Here is a 14,933-nt window from a genome sequence, read left to right as displayed (position 1 = left end):
ATGTCGTATGTGTACATGAGAAGATACATGACGCCTCTTTGGATGAGATACGTTAGTATTGCGAAAGTAGGTATCGTGGGTATCAAGCATGGTACATGATCGGAAACCACTTACAATGGAGCAAGGTACGACGAAGTTGGTTCTTTTTTCTGGGGCTTTAGAGGGGCAATGGCTGGGAAGTCGTCTCGAAGCAAGGCCGGCGCCTGACAAGCGGGCGTTTTGAGCTGCAACGCGAATAAGCGGTAAAAAGAGGAGGTACAGAGTACTCACGATTTGTTCAAATTTTCAAACGGGTTTCTTTACCCGCAGCGTGATAGACAGTATTCTTCAGAGTAATCTGCTTTCTTGTCCTAAGTACAGAGGTACCTTCGCTTACCGTCACCGGTCTTTTCGTAACGAGTCCTGTGCTTTGTTGGGAAAGAAACGCAAAAAGACATCATCTCGAGGGTACATGTCGTTTCGTCTGTACATAGAACGGCGGCTACCAGTGCCGAACTCTCGGGGCGTCTTGATAATGGGAAGGTGACTGACGATATTAGAGAGTGCAATGCAACAGCAGAAGCAAGTTGACAACACAGCAAGCAGCAGGTCGGCGGGTAAACCGGGTACGCACAGGACGGCCCATGGAATGCTCTTTTGCGAGAGCTCACGGGATCCAAGGCCGCGCGCTGAGAGACCGGCCGCCCGGACGTGTGGCTCTGCTGGGCAATACCGATTTTGACACATTTGCCTGCGGTGAGTAAGACCTTATGCCTTGTTGAAGGCTATCGCCATCGGGTTTGGCTGCTTTGACTTGGTATTTTGGACCTGGCATCCGAGATGGCTCATCTAAGATGGGTTCTGTAATGCGCTCTTTTCTGCTTCATCCTTTCGTGCCCTCTCCCAAGTCCCAATCCAGCCGGGCCGGTCATGTTGGGTAACACAGAAAAGTATGATATGAGGTTTGAAGAGACGTCGGGTGCCCGCTCCGACACTTGGACCTCGAATGAAAAGAGGTACCTGGCAAGGTATCCTTACGAATAGAGGATGCGAGAGAGAGAAAAAATGCAAGAAAAAACTGGAAAGTGTACCGCTGCTGTGTGGATTAAAGAGCCTCGAATAGCCGTGACATGTAAGGAGAATTGCAGATACGTACACTGGCAAGTCTCTTGTACCTGCTTTCGGTCTTTCCCACGATGCCTTTTTGCAGAGAGAATAACCGAGAAAGAACGGCACAGGGAAGTACGGATACATCTGATGGGAAGAAGTACCTACGTACCGTTGGATACGTACCGTTGGAGGGCATCGTGGTCTTCCCAGTGGATGTTTGAGGCCTTGGTGGTTCCTTGGTGCCCCAAGTGCCCCTCCATTGGCGCATGTGATGTGCCCCATGTGGCAGCTCCCAGGCCTCACTGCTTCAGCTTCTGCCCCAGCTTCCCAGCCAAAAATGTCGCCTTACGCCGTCAGGTACGATGGGGCATACGGCAGCGATGAGGGTGAAGCAAGTACCCTTTTCTCCTGTACCTCTACTCCAGGCGTACAGGCGGACCCAGGCCCGGGACGGTCGCACTCGCCAACACCACCACCGCCGCGCCGCCTTCGCCGCCAGGTACCGCAATACTTACGCAGTAGTACCTACCTTGCCCCGTACCTACATACTTGGAGAAACTTGAGAAGGAATAGGTACCTTCCCGCCTCTCTCTTCCCTCGAGCTGTAAGCCTGTGATCCAATCAGCAAGGCTAATTGGAGTCTGCTGCCTACCCGAAACGGCTTAGCCCGGTTTCTGTTTGGTAATAGTTCGCCATTTGTGCTGCGGGTGAAGTCATCATCGTGATCCAACTCGTAGTAGACACTGGACGAGAAGCCACGGGAGCTTCGTTCGAAAGGGCGAGAGCTGCAAGGATGCATGTCGACGTGCTTCCCCTGGAGGCCCTGGAGGGTGGAAAATATGCAAAATTTCCTTCACAACGTCTCCCGTCTTTTGCGAGTCACCTGCCCGGTCAAGGGGGGTGTGTGTGTACATGGAAGAAGGGACTTGGAGAGACGTACTCTTGTAGAAGGGAATTAGAAGAGAGAGAAAAGTTCGACTGGGAAAAGAATGGCCGGCATTGATTTCTTGCAGTCAGAAAAGCATTCGTCGCCGTCGTCGTTGTTGTTGTCAAGTCATCAAGTACCTGTGAGTATAAAGCTTTGAGCCGGGCCTCTTGGATCGTGAGTTTCTCAGTTCCTGATCGACTCTGCTTTTTCCTCATCCTCATCTTCATCCTCATCTTCATCCTCGTCTCCTCCTCCCCCTTTCAAGAGCCTCAACTAAAGCTCGAGGTTAGACAACTTCACCCAACAAGCAGCATTTACCCGCTTGCTGTTACTCTTTGCCTACATCCCTCCCTCACGCTCTGGCTTCGTTCCTACTGGCCAAATAAGACCTACCTTATCTCTCAATCTCTGAGCCACCACAAAGGTAAACAACATACACACGCAGCTCTCCGTCATTCTCTTCACCAATCCCAAATTGCGTCCCTCACCGTGTCCGCCTATGGGCTCCCTATCTCGCGTCAGCCACACACCTGTAGTACACAGCCCAGCCAACAGCCGTCAGCCAGCTCTCTCAGCAACCGGCCCGGCGGCGTGGTGTTCTGTTGTGTCTCCCCCAATTGCTGCCCTCTTGCTTGTGCCTTTCAAGTTTCCACCACCCCAGGCCCGTTCACAGCCCTGTGGCCACGGCTGCTACGACCTTGTCCGCCCGCCTTGCTGCTATTTTCAGCTGAAGGCAGCAAAAAACGAGTCGATACGGGAGCGCTAACTCTCACGCAGTTCAGGGTCCCTTATCTCTCAGAAACCCGCCCCTCGGTGTTGCCACATCCACATCTCACGAAGTCACAGACTGAATTTCTGGTATCTTTGCTGAACCAGGATCTGGATCTGACGAAGCAACTTCTCTCACTCTGAATTGCGATCACTTCCTTCTCGAATCCAGCGAGAAAGATTCCAGGCCCCTCTTGGCCGCAGGTCGCAACCCCACCGGCATTCCAACCAACCAAGGCCAGAATCTCTGACCCAGACGTAACCGATCGACCCAAACCCGGTCCTCGATTTCAGTTCTTCACCCCCTGGGGCTTGAGCAAAACTCACCAAAAAGGTACCAGCTACCAGCGAATTGACCCAAAGCCGGTCGGATGGCTGTGTTGCCCGGGATTCCCATCATCCACCTTTACGTCAATTGACGCATTCTCGATCACCCTCTTCTTGTTCTCTCTGACTCTCGGGGTTGTAACAAACACAAGAGAAGAAAAAAGGTACATTGCTCCCCCCGTACCTGAAAAGCTGAATAAGATTTGCCCTGGCCTTCCATATTACAACAAGTCACGGGCAATAGCTTCCACAATTCCAATACGGGACGTCCTGCTGACCACTAGTCGCGCTTACAAGGAAACTCCCTCTCGCTCTGCCCGCGGTTGCTTTCCTCTTTACACAGGAAAACACGTATATATCGGCCTCTTCTAGGTTTTGAGATACTTCGTCCTCGAACCTTTCCTGCCACGCCCACGCCCCCCTTCTTATCATCCGCTGCCTCCTTTCATCCCGTCTTCATCTGTCAAAAACAGCCTGTTCTTGCCATTGGCTTGTGAGACAACCCACGGCTCCTCTATCATTCACCACCACCACCACCACCACCACAACCGTCAACAACAAAGCTCAGGCCAAGCACCTTACCGTCAAAGTGCCCCGCCGGATCACCTCTCCGAGACTTTGACATCAGTCACTCACCTCGGCTTCACCTACACTAGATTCCACGTCCTACGTAACAAACACCACGCCCCGCGATATCTGCACTCCTCCCCGGAACCAGACATCGTGTCTCTCATCCTCTATCTTTCCCTATACCCCTATACCGATCAACCGACCAACAGTCGGCAAGAAGCAGCTATCCGAGCCCATTGTTAGCTCTGCATCTGCTTTCCTACCTGATCCCGTATATCTGAATCGGATCAGCATCGCGCTAGTCTACCGAAGACGCAAGGTACGCCCGCCCGAGTTCACCTCCCCCAACTCCAAATTCCCATGCCCTTTCACCTCTCGTTGGCTCCCCCTGCCCATCCCTTATCAGTCCACCCATTGCACGAGCCTACGGCGGTGAAGCTTCAATGCTCCCGTTGCTCTCTCGATTCCTACCTTTGCGCGCGGTTCCATTTCCACAACACAGCACTTCTGTTCTACCTTGCGGGCCCTGTCCAATTCCCAGACCGCATTGTCCAGAGCAAGAAAGCCTGCCCTAGATCCCCACGATCTATTACCGGTCCCGGTCGTCGCAATCAAACGTAACGGGCGCTCGACAAAGCTGTCCTGCCAGCAGTCTGACACTGACTCACAAACATCATGTAACTTTTCCTGGTTGCTGCGATGCCTCGTTGTCCCCGTCAACATACTTAGACCCTGGGGACGCCCATCCTGACACTCGTCTTCCTCTCCCTCTTCACCACAAACCGTCTCCCGCCATAATCACGCTACTTCTTCCTGCCATCTTGTTGATTCGCTAATCGCCACAATGTTGGCCTTGTCAATCAATACTGACCTTCCTACCATGGATAGGTATTCTTCAGAGCCAGACCCCCTCGAAGAAATCACCGACGTCATGGCGACCGCCGCCCCTCCTCGTAACAAGATGCTGGGCCAGGTTCAGGCCGACTCAGCAGAGAGCAGCCGTGGCCCCTCTCCCCAGCCAACACATTTCAGCTTGCCCATGGCTTCTCGCTCAAATGGCAACGGCCACAGAGTTTTGAGGTCAGCAACAGTTGGCTACATTGCGCCGACTTTTGTTGGCAAGCAAGAGCAGATGGAGCAGGGTGAGTTTGTTGTTGTCCAGGAACCAAGTCTAGGACGTCACTAACACGCGCAAAACTAGTCAAGGAGCTCATCAAGAACAACGGATGGATCCCAGAAGCTCTGATTGAGGAGCAAGTCACATGGTTCTACGACGAGCTCGGCATCGACGATGTCTACTTCAAGATTGAAGTTCCCGAGGTCATTGCCAGCCAAATCACATCTCTGTACGCCGCTAAGGTGGCCGCTTTCGCCCGTGAGGACAAGCGCGAGGAGATCAGACTTGACATGGAGGCGCATGATCATGCCATCTACATCGACACGAGCGAGCCCGGCAGGACGTCCATTGCTGGACCCCGCTACGAACAGCGCCTCGAGGCAAAGTATCTCGACCATGTTGGCAAGACCAAGTTCCGTGTAGAGACCTTCCGCTCTCCTGGAGTTCTGGGCGCATCACCAACCTCTAAGGCCACCCTGCGCTGCTACTTCGTCTACCAATGTCTCTTCAAGCAGAGCCCCGAGACAACGGACCCTCAAGAGACCCGTTTGGAGGTTATTGCCGACAACGGTTTCTTACAGAAGGCCACCAACAACACCAAGCAGATCTACCAGGAGATCATCGATCTCGCGGTCAATAGAACTGGCCCCGTCATTGAGGTCTTCGACATTGAGGGCTCTCCTGAGAAGCGCTTGGTCATTGCCTTCCGCTCTCGTACTGCCCGTGGCCTGTTCTCGGCTCTCAGTGACCTGTACCACTACTACGGCGTCACCAGCTCCAGAAAGTACGTGGAGCAATTTGCCAACGGTATCACGGTCATGAGTATCTACCTTCGTCCCGCTATGAACATCGAGGGCAACTTCCCATCGTTGGACCAGTCGATCCACCAGATCACCAAGGAGATCTCCCTGCTGTACTGTATTCCCCAGAACAAGCTGCACTCTCTCTTCACTGCCGGTGAGCTGAGTCTGCAAGAGACCGTTTACGGCCACTGCGTCTGGGTTTTCATTCAGCACTTCCTGAACCGTTTGGGTTCTGAGTACATCTCCCTGTCAGAGATCCTGGACCCTAAGAACCAGGCTCACACAGCACTTCTGTCCAAGCTGAAGCGCCGTCTGAGGACGGAGACTTTCACTCCCGACTACATTCTGGAGATCATCCAATCGTACCCAGGCCTTGTTCGCGCCCTCTACGCTTCTTTTGCCTCGGTGCATCTTGCCGTCGGGCCCGACTTTGACCGTCACTTCATCGCCCCTACCCCGGCCATTGAGGTCTTGTCCGATGCCAAGCTCAAGGAGCGCATCACTCGCGATGTTTCCAACGAGCACGAGGAGATGGTCATGACCGCCTTCCGGGTCTTCAACAACGCCATTCTCAAGACCAACTACTTCACACCCACCAAGGTTGCCCTGAGTTTCCGCCTGGACCCCTCTTTCTTGCCTGAGATCGAATACCCCAAGCGCCTCTATGGCATGTTCCTCGTCATCGGCGCCGAGTCGCGCGGTTTCCACCTGCGCTTCAAGGATATTGCCCGCGGTGGTATTCGCATCGTCAAGTCCCGCAGCAAGGAGGCTTACGGCATCAACGCCCGCAACCTGTTTGACGAGAACTACGGCTTGGCCAGCACCCAGCAGCGCAAGAATAAGGACATTCCCGAAGGCGGTTCCAAGGGCGTCATCCTTCTTGACCCCAAGATGCAAGACCGCGCCGAGGAGGCCTTTGAGAAATACATTGACAGTATTCTCGACCTTCTGCTCCCTGCCCAGACTCCCGGCATCAAGAACCCGCTTGTGGACCTGTACGGCAAGGAGGAGATTATCTTCATGGGACCCGATGAGAACACGGCAGAGCTCGTCGACTGGGCTACTGAGCATGCTCGCGCCCGCGGCGCACCCTGGTGGAAGTCATTCTTCACTGGCAAGTCGCCCAAGTTGGGCGGTATTCCCCACGACACTTACGGCATGACGACCCTGTCTGTCCGTGAATACGTCAACGGTATCTACCGCAAGCTCAACCTCGATCCCTCGACTGTGAAGAAGATGCAGACCGGCGGTCCCGATGGTGACTTGGGCAGCAACGAGATCCTTCTCAGCACCGAGAAGTACACTTCCATCGTTGATGGGTCTGGTGTTCTCGTTGACCCCAACGGACTTGACAAGCAAGAGCTTCTCCGTCTTGCCAAGTCACGATCCATGATTGTCAACTTCGACATGTCCAAATTGTCCAAGGATGGATACCGCGTGCTGGTTGATGACAACAACATCAACCTGCCCACTGGAGAGTTTATCTCCAACGGCACATCTTTCCGCAACACCTACCACTTGCGCGATACCGGTCTCACCGACTCCTTCGTTCCCTGCGGTGGTCGCCCCGAGTCCATTGACTTGATTTCGGTTAACAAGATCATCAAGGACGGCAAGTCGACCATTCCCTACCTGGTTGAGGGCGCCAATCTCTTCATCACTCAGGATGCCAAACTCCGCTTGGAAGAGGCTGGCTGTATCCTGTACAAGGATGCCAGTGCCAATAAGGGCGGTGTCACGTCTTCCTCCTTAGAGGTTCTTGCTTCGCTCTCGTTCGACGACGAGAACTTTGTCAAGCATATGTGCCACGACGCTAAGGGCCAGGCTCCTCAATTCTACAAGGATTACGTCAAGTCTGTCCAGGCAAAGATTCAGGAGAACGCCCGCCTCGAGTTCGAGGCCATCTGGCGCGAACACGAGCAGACCGGTGTTGCCCGCAGCACCCTCTCCGACAACCTGTCCAACGCCATCACCACCTTGGACGAGGAGCTCCAGCACTCCGATCTCTGGAAGAACGAAGCCATCCGTCGCTCGGTCCTCCATGACGCCCTCCCCAACCTTCTTCTGGAGAAGATTGGTCTCGACACTATCATCGAGCGCGTCCCCGACTCCTACTTGCGCGCCATCTTCGGCAGCTACCTCGCCTCGAGGTTCGTCTACCAGTTTGGCAGCCAGCCTAGCCAGTTTGCTTTCTACGACTTGTAAGTTTTCCTGCGCCCTTCAATCCATTGAACATGATTCTAACCTTCTACTTAGCATGGCCAAGCGTATGGCGAGCGTCAAGCAGTAATCTTTTCTCGAGTGTTTCTCAATCAGGCGTGTTTCTGTTTTCCCTGCATGATAATGGGTATTGGAGAATTGGATAAGTGATTTCGTGCTTCCTGGCATATACACGCATGGGTGGTGCGAAAGAAAAGACAGAGAGAAAAAGGAACATCATGACACGGCAGTAAAAAATTGAGCAAAGGATCACAGTCCACGCTTAGATGGTGGATGGATTGCATACTAATAGGAGTTATCGGGCATGGTTATCAGATGTTTTGAACCTGATGGTCGAGAAGATCACAGCAGTTATTCAATGAGACTTTTTATCCTCAGTTTGGTGTTTTCTCCTTATCTTGATCCTCATGAATTCACTTTTCAGGCTCAGCTTGCATATGTTTGAGCTTTCCATCCTACATCCCTGCATCCATGGCACTACTGCTTGTAGGGGCGCGAGTTGATATCGTGAAGCCGCCTTTCGGTAGACGTGATGTAGGTTCGATCGGCCTCACAAATGTGCCGATGATTGATGGCACGTTTTCCCGTACGGGATGATAGTCTACGGAAGACCTTGGAAACCTTGTAACCTACAGAGGGCTAGGATTGAGTTCTATCCTACCACAAGAATCAATACCTGGTCATAACGGATCCGGAACGAAGAGAGCAGAGGACAGATGTAACCTCTGACGTCCACAGCTGAAGAGATGAACGTAGAAACACGGAAGCAAAGCAGGGCATGTTGTTGATTAAAGGACGGGAAGGACATGCGGATCTACGTCCACGCCCTCTCTCTCACGCCTACCTTGTAACATAACCTTGCCCCCCCTCCCCTCCCCCAGTCAGTCTTCCATACCACACTACCGAACTCAGTGTGGTGTATCCAGACTGTCGGGACGGCCCCTGTGACCACTCGGTCCGCTCCGAAGGGGGGAGGGGGGGAGGAGCTTCTTGGGATGGGTAGGATAGGCGGGCTGTAAGTGCTGGGGGCTGAAAAACTGAGATAGGGCGAGACTGGAAGGCGTGGGGGGTTCATTGCCATATAGGTACACACCCTTTTACCTCCCCCCCCCCCCCACGGCCTGCGCGGATCCCCGGAGATCTTTCAATGAGAGAGAGAGGTTTTCGGCGTTTTGCTCCGATGCGGGCGGAGCCGATCCGGCTTGAGATCCGAGAACTCGGCAACATGTTTTTTTTTCTCTTCCTTTCTCTCCTATCAGATGAATATCTGGTCATGAACGCGGTTGGACTGGGTGACGATGGTACAGGTACAGAGGGAGAGCCCTGGTCAATCCAAACTGTTTTGAATTTCTATGCCACTTGATATAAGTTTTCTAGCTTAGCTTCAGATCCTGGGATCGAGGCATATGCCCAAACATTGCAATTTTCTTTTTCCCCTCATGGAGTCTAGATCCCTCCCATGACGACCTTGTACCTAATTAATATAGTTCCCACTTCTAAACAACCTCCAAACAAGATACACCACGGGGGAGACGGGTAGCACGCAAGAAATGAGCGGGTGAGTCAAATACGTGGACGCAAGACTCTAGTGCGTCTCGGCCCACGCGCGGAACCACTCCAGGGCCTCAGGGTTAGCGACGCTGGCGTTGGTCTTGACGTCCATGCCGGAAAGGATCTGCTTGACGGCAACTTCGATCTTCTTCCCGTTCCCCGTCTTGGGGATCCCGCCGCCAGCCTCTTCAATAACACCAGGAACATGCCTGGGGCTCAACTCCCTCCGAATCACACTCTTAATCTTGCTTCTCAACTCGTCGTCAAACGCGCGGCCCGCGACGGGAACGACGAACAGACACACCGTCTCGTCGGCGTCCGTGGCGCGCCGGCGCCCGACGCAGACGGCATCCTCCACCTCGGCGGCGAAGAAGCGCGTCAGGATGTTGTAAATCTCCGCGGACCCGAACCGCACGCCCGCGGGCTTGAGGACGCCGTCGGAGCGACCGAGCATGACGAGCGAGCCCGTGGCCGGGTTGGGGATCTTGATGAAGTCGCCGTGGTGCCATACCGCGCCCTTTACGCCGCAGACGTCGGCGAAGCGCTCGAAATAGGCGGCTTTGTATTTGTTGTCGCCTCCGGTGCCGAAGAAGGTGAGGGGCTGGCAGGGGAAGGGGCGGATGCAGATGAGGTCGCCTGGGTGGGTTGAGTCCGGGAGGGGGTCGCCCGAGAGGGAGTCGACGGCGCGGATGGCCATGCCGAGGCCCGCGCACTGGATCTCGCCGACGCGGACGGGGAGGAGGGGGCAGGGAGCGCCGAAGAGGGAGATAATGTCTGTGCCGCCTGTGATGGAGGCGAGGTTGACTTTGGCGGGGAAGGCCTTGTAGACGAAGGAGAAGGTGGAAGGCGGAAGGGGGCTGGCGGTGGAGTAGATTGCCTCGAGGGCGGAGAGGTCGATGCCGGGCTCGTTTACGGGGTAGACTGCGTTGGCCTCGAGGGCGGTGAGGTAGGCGGCCGAGGTGCCGAAGTGGGTGACGCGAAGGTCGGAGAGGAGGCGGGGGAGGGAGAGGTGGCCGTGGGGTTTAAAGGGGGAGCCCGAGTAGAGGACGAGAGTGGCGCCGACGGCGAGGGCGGAGACGGACCAGTGCCACATCATCCACGAGGTTGTGGTGTAGTAGAGCATGCGGGACTTTGCGGTGAGGGAACCGTGGAGGGCGTGTTCCTTCTTGTGCTGGATGAGGGTGCCGAGGGCGGTGTGGACGATGGCCTTTGGCAGGCCGGTGGTGCCGCTGGAGTAGAGGATGTAGAGAGGATGTGAAGGCGGAAGCTGCTCAAACTTGAGAGGCTCATCGGGAGAGCTTGGGTGAAGATGTTAGCAGGATGCAGTAAAGAGGCTTCTGGTGAGTTTTTCCAGGCGTTGATGATGACTTACCTTTGGAGGAACGACTCGTACTCATCAACTGCAACGCCTGTTGCTCTCAGGCCGTCAATGGCAAGGTCGCATGCCACATTGTTGATGACAATCACGAGCTCGAGGCCCTCAGGCATCAGGGCCTTGACGATCTCCTCCGTCTTGTCGGTACTGCTCCACTCCTTGCCGTTGTACACGGTGCCGTTGTCGGCGAAGAGGACCTTGGGCCCGATCTGCGCAAGACGGTCCAACACTGCGCTGACACCGTTGTCGGGGCTAATGCCAGTCCAGATGGCGCCTACAGAGGCAGCAGCGAGAGCGGCAATGATGGCCTGGACGTGGTTGGATACGAAGCCGGCAACAATGTCGTTGGGCTTAACGCCGTGAGCCCGGAGGCCGGCGGCGCATCGGCGGACGGCGTCTCGGAGCTCGGCCCATGTTGTGGAGACGGAGGGGCCGAGTTCGGTGGTGGTGATGGCTGCGACGGATGTGGGGTCGACAGCGACGTTGGCGGGGAAGAGCAGGTTCTCGGCAAAGTTGAGACGGGCTCCTGAGAAGAAGTCTGGACGCGGGTACATGGGCGCATTGAGCGGCAGGACCTAAGGGGGTTGGCCCATCGGGCCGGGTCAGCTATTGGTCTGGGAAAAGTGAAATTGAGGTGATCTTTGGAGGGGCAGCACGGGCGCCGGTATAGGAGGGGGAAGGCGTTGAGATGGGCAAATCGGCATTCCCATGGGCTAGACAATGGCTCATGGCATGACTCAATTGCTCGGGGATGATGGTCATGCAAAAGCTGTATGCCATGACCACATAGCTGTCCGCCTCACTCGAGGCAGTATCAAGGTTCTTGATGGGCGTCCTGACGAGGGTTCAAGACACTGGTGAGGACCATGGATGGCATTGGCGACTTTGTTGGTGTCTCCCTCTGGCTGTTGCTCGCTCTCTCTAGCACTCGCGTAGAGTTTGAGCCCTCCTTCTCAGAGTGATGTCACACAACCCCCTTCTCTTTTACCTTCTGCCTGCTATCTTTCAAGATTGGCAGTCAAGGCGCGCCAAGCATGAGTAGGGCAAATAGAGGGTGAGGTTGAGTTGAGTTTGGGGTGAGTTGACGAATAATATTGGCCCAGCGTACCTTGTCGAACGGCTTAGAGGCGGTGATGCCCACAGAATGCCAGACCTCCTCCCAGAACTCTGCCACGTTTTCGACGGACCACTTGTAGAGACCGGGGTAGTCTGCCAGTTCGAGTCCATACTTTTGATTCACCCGGAGAAGAAACGCCCACATGGGAGTCGAGGTGGGGTCCGGGTGCCGCCAGAGCTCGTTGCGCGTGACACTGGTGATGGTCATGCTGGGCGGATTGGATGAATTGGAGCGAATTGAGACGATGAGAGACGGAAGAGGCAGTCGTCTCAAAATGGGACCTAGATGTTGGGTATCACGGCGACGATGGTGGTCAAGTTAAAAGGGGGGAAGAAAATGTTTTCGAAAATTGTGTGCAGCAGCGCGCCAAAGTGAGAGTCGAGAGATTCCGGCCGGAGTGGAGGGAGAAGAGTTGGGCCGTCGCAATCCGAGGATGCAGTTCCGCAGGAAGATTCCGAAAAAGGGTTGAGGACGCAGTACCAGAACAATCTGCTGGACCGGAGTCCGGGGGTGGGGGTGGAATCTGCTGCACCGCACATCGGCGAGGGAGGGCAAGCAGCTCATCGTCAGCTTAGTTAGTCTGCTTGGTCCAATTTCCACATCAACTCTTCTTTTCTCAGATACTGTGTGTGGCCAGCTGACTGTGCTTCTGTTTCGCATTGGAGCTCGGTCATGGCTCGTTGCTCGCCTGTTCTTGTCTTCGGAGAACCTTTGACGAACCTCGACATCTCAAACATCGCAGTTCATGGACGCTCTGCTGAGAACGAGGACCGTGGTGAACTGTGCTCTGCCTTAGCTAAGGTACCCGTGGATCATGGGCAGTAGTCGTGCTGTTTGACGCTGTACCTGCATCTGGTAAAAAAAAGACTGGTACGACAGGCGAGCCTGTAGTGTACGGAGTAAGCTCTAGAACTAACAACACAGCACTTGCAGACGCTCCCCACAGTCCAGCTCATCGAGGCACATGAGGCTATGCAGGGCACACCTTGGCAAGGACCTTCACGGCTTCAGGCACTTGAGCGAGGCGTTCATGGCATTGGGAACCCAGAGACTCGCCCATTCCGCTCTGTGGCTGGTGCACCAATGCGCCCCCCTCCTCTACCCTCCCCCTTCGATGCGTCTCGTTGGGCTCGATCAGTGTTGCGCTATCGCTGTCGCTTCATATCGATAACGTCGTCCAAGCGGACTGGGAAGACGTCTCAGAACGGGACCCAATGCTGGGGAGAAGCCTGCAAGTCGACGGGCCTCAATCAAAGATGGTACAGTGACAGCTCACACAATCCCACAATCCCACAGTCGAGGACCTTGTTACACGGGTAAACAAGCACTGCAGACGGGAGATTGTGTGAAATGTCATTGGCCGCACCCAAGATTCCTAGTATCATAATCTGGCGAAACCGCAACACGCGATGCGGTCATCGAAGAGATCGAGATGGCCAACTAATGTCACCAAAGCCTCGGGAGACTAGCCGATATGCCGTACGTTGCAGGTGGGTCGGTGACTGCCATTGAAGATTGAAGGGTCGTGGAGAATACAAACGTGGAACAAAGAAGCAACGGCATGTCGTCAAGCCTTTGATGGAAATTCAAGTCTCGAATTGAATGGCCATTCGTGCTGTCGTATTTCGGTGTTAGCTAACGTTGTGTCCCAAGTCAACGGTCAAAAAAAAAGCGAGACATGTGCTGCGCCTCTGGTTCGTTCGACCCATTGCCAACTTGTCATCCGAGCGCCTTGGTTGCTTTTCTCTCTCTTTGCCTTTTGCAACCTCCTGCTTCCATCGCCAAAGTCGAGGGCGCCCTGTGCACGCAGAATATGGTTATGCGATGGGGCCTCACGTAGGAACTGTTCAGCCAAATGAGTGCCTTGACTTGCTGGGGTCAAGTCAGTTGTTGAATCGTCGGTGAAGCCGACTGGCAGGGCAAACGATGCTCCATTATGTCCGAGGCACTAGTGGACGAGAGTATTGACAACAGCATTGAGTTGGGCAGAGATGGGCCAGATAGCTATATGCATTGTGTCGAATGCATTGCCGGAAAGACACGTCCAACGCAACTATTTTGGTAATAACGTCACTTTGACCCTTCCACGCAAGTCATCAGACGGCGTTAGGTGAGGAGGAGGGCTGTCGACAAGTATGGGAACAAGGGGGTTCCATGGTGAAGTGCTTCGCTGGCTTAGCAAGGCTGGCAGGCGACTCAACTTGGAACCATGGATAGGGCGGCGGGAGGTGAAGGGAATTTTGACTGTTTGGCCAAAGGCGGGCCGTTGGACGATGAATTGTGCGACGACAGGGTCCTGTAGTGGTAGCAATAGCCGGGGGAGAACATGTTAACGGCACTGGCGGGAACTTGGAAGCTCTTTAGCTCAGCTCTTCCCGTCATGCACAGCAGAGCTTGGGACGTGGAGCAGTGAAAGCCTCGCGGGATCTGCGTAGGCTGGACTAGTGCAGGATACCGAGGGTCGCATTTTGATGACATGGTCGGGTAGACGAAGAAGCGGATGACTATGCCTCGAAGCAATGCCAATGCTCAATGGCGGCATGGCTTGATGCTAGAGCGGTTGCGAACTCCAGAGCATCCGAGAGCGAAGGCGGGTGAGGGAATCGTGGTCCTTGGAAGAGGGACGGCGACTGCAAAGGAAGAATTGTCCGATCATCAGTCATCGAGAGTCCGGTGCGTCCGTCTCGGCCGTGTCGTCCGGGCAGCCTGTCAGGCTTCGATTCGCCCCTCCCCCCTTTTCCCGCGCGTGATCTGATGGTTGCTTCCTGCTTGCTGCTTGGTGCCAATGGTTGACTGGATGGGTGCCGAGTTGAGTAACGCGCCGGGGCCAGACGGGATTTGCCCAACAGCCGAGATCACATTGGGTGGGTGGATATGGTAGTGGATCAAAGATGCAGCAAACGTGGTTCGGCCAGAGCAAGGCAAGCCGCAAGCCGCAAACCGTAAAATGAGGTGAGTTGTTAGTCGCGAAGACTGGCCGGAGCATAGCAGACAAGGTTGTGGATATCAGGTAGGGTACGGAGTATTCGTTGTGTCGTTGCTTGTGGAAGGGCCCGCAGAGGGGGTCT

General features: G+C 54.8%; 3 protein-coding genes across 3 annotated transcripts; 2 read left to right on the top strand and 1 right to left on the bottom strand.

Moving 5' to 3' along the window:
* Positions 1-4,526: 4,526 nt before the first annotated feature.
* Positions 4,527-7,892, top strand: CPAR01_13638 (NAD-specific glutamate dehydrogenase; the record flags this gene model as incomplete). The annotated part of the gene is made up of 3 exons (XM_060497890.1): positions 4,527-4,824; positions 4,884-7,803; positions 7,859-7,892. The coding sequence occupies 3 exons, from the start codon at positions 4,527-4,529 to the stop codon at positions 7,890-7,892; spliced, it is 3,252 nt and encodes a 1,083-aa protein (XP_060343358.1).
* Positions 7,893-9,407: 1,515 nt separating this feature from the next.
* CPAR01_13637 (acetoacetate-CoA ligase) lies at positions 9,408-12,072 on the bottom strand (the record flags this gene model as incomplete). The annotated part of the gene is made up of 3 exons (XM_060497889.1): positions 9,408-10,671; positions 10,746-11,323; positions 11,857-12,072. 3 exons carry the CDS (start codon positions 12,070-12,072, stop codon positions 9,408-9,410), a joined length of 2,058 nt encoding a protein of 685 aa, XP_060343357.1.
* Positions 12,073-12,537: 465 nt separating this feature from the next.
* On the top strand, positions 12,538-13,185 carry CPAR01_13636 (uncharacterized protein; the record flags this gene model as incomplete). The annotated part of the gene is made up of 2 exons (XM_060497888.1): positions 12,538-12,666; positions 12,799-13,185. 2 exons carry the CDS (start codon positions 12,538-12,540, stop codon positions 13,183-13,185), a joined length of 516 nt encoding a protein of 171 aa, XP_060343356.1.
* Positions 13,186-14,933: the final 1,748 nt, after the last annotated feature.

The sequence above is a fragment of the Colletotrichum paranaense genome (assembly GCF_030867605.1).
Source record: "Colletotrichum paranaense strain IMI 384185 chromosome Unknown Scaffold_13.1, whole genome shotgun sequence".
NCBI classification, from domain to species: domain Eukaryota; kingdom Fungi; phylum Ascomycota; class Sordariomycetes; order Glomerellales; family Glomerellaceae; genus Colletotrichum; species Colletotrichum paranaense.
Note: the sequence above shows the minus strand (reverse complement) of the source record. Positions and strands in the feature narration are given on the sequence as shown.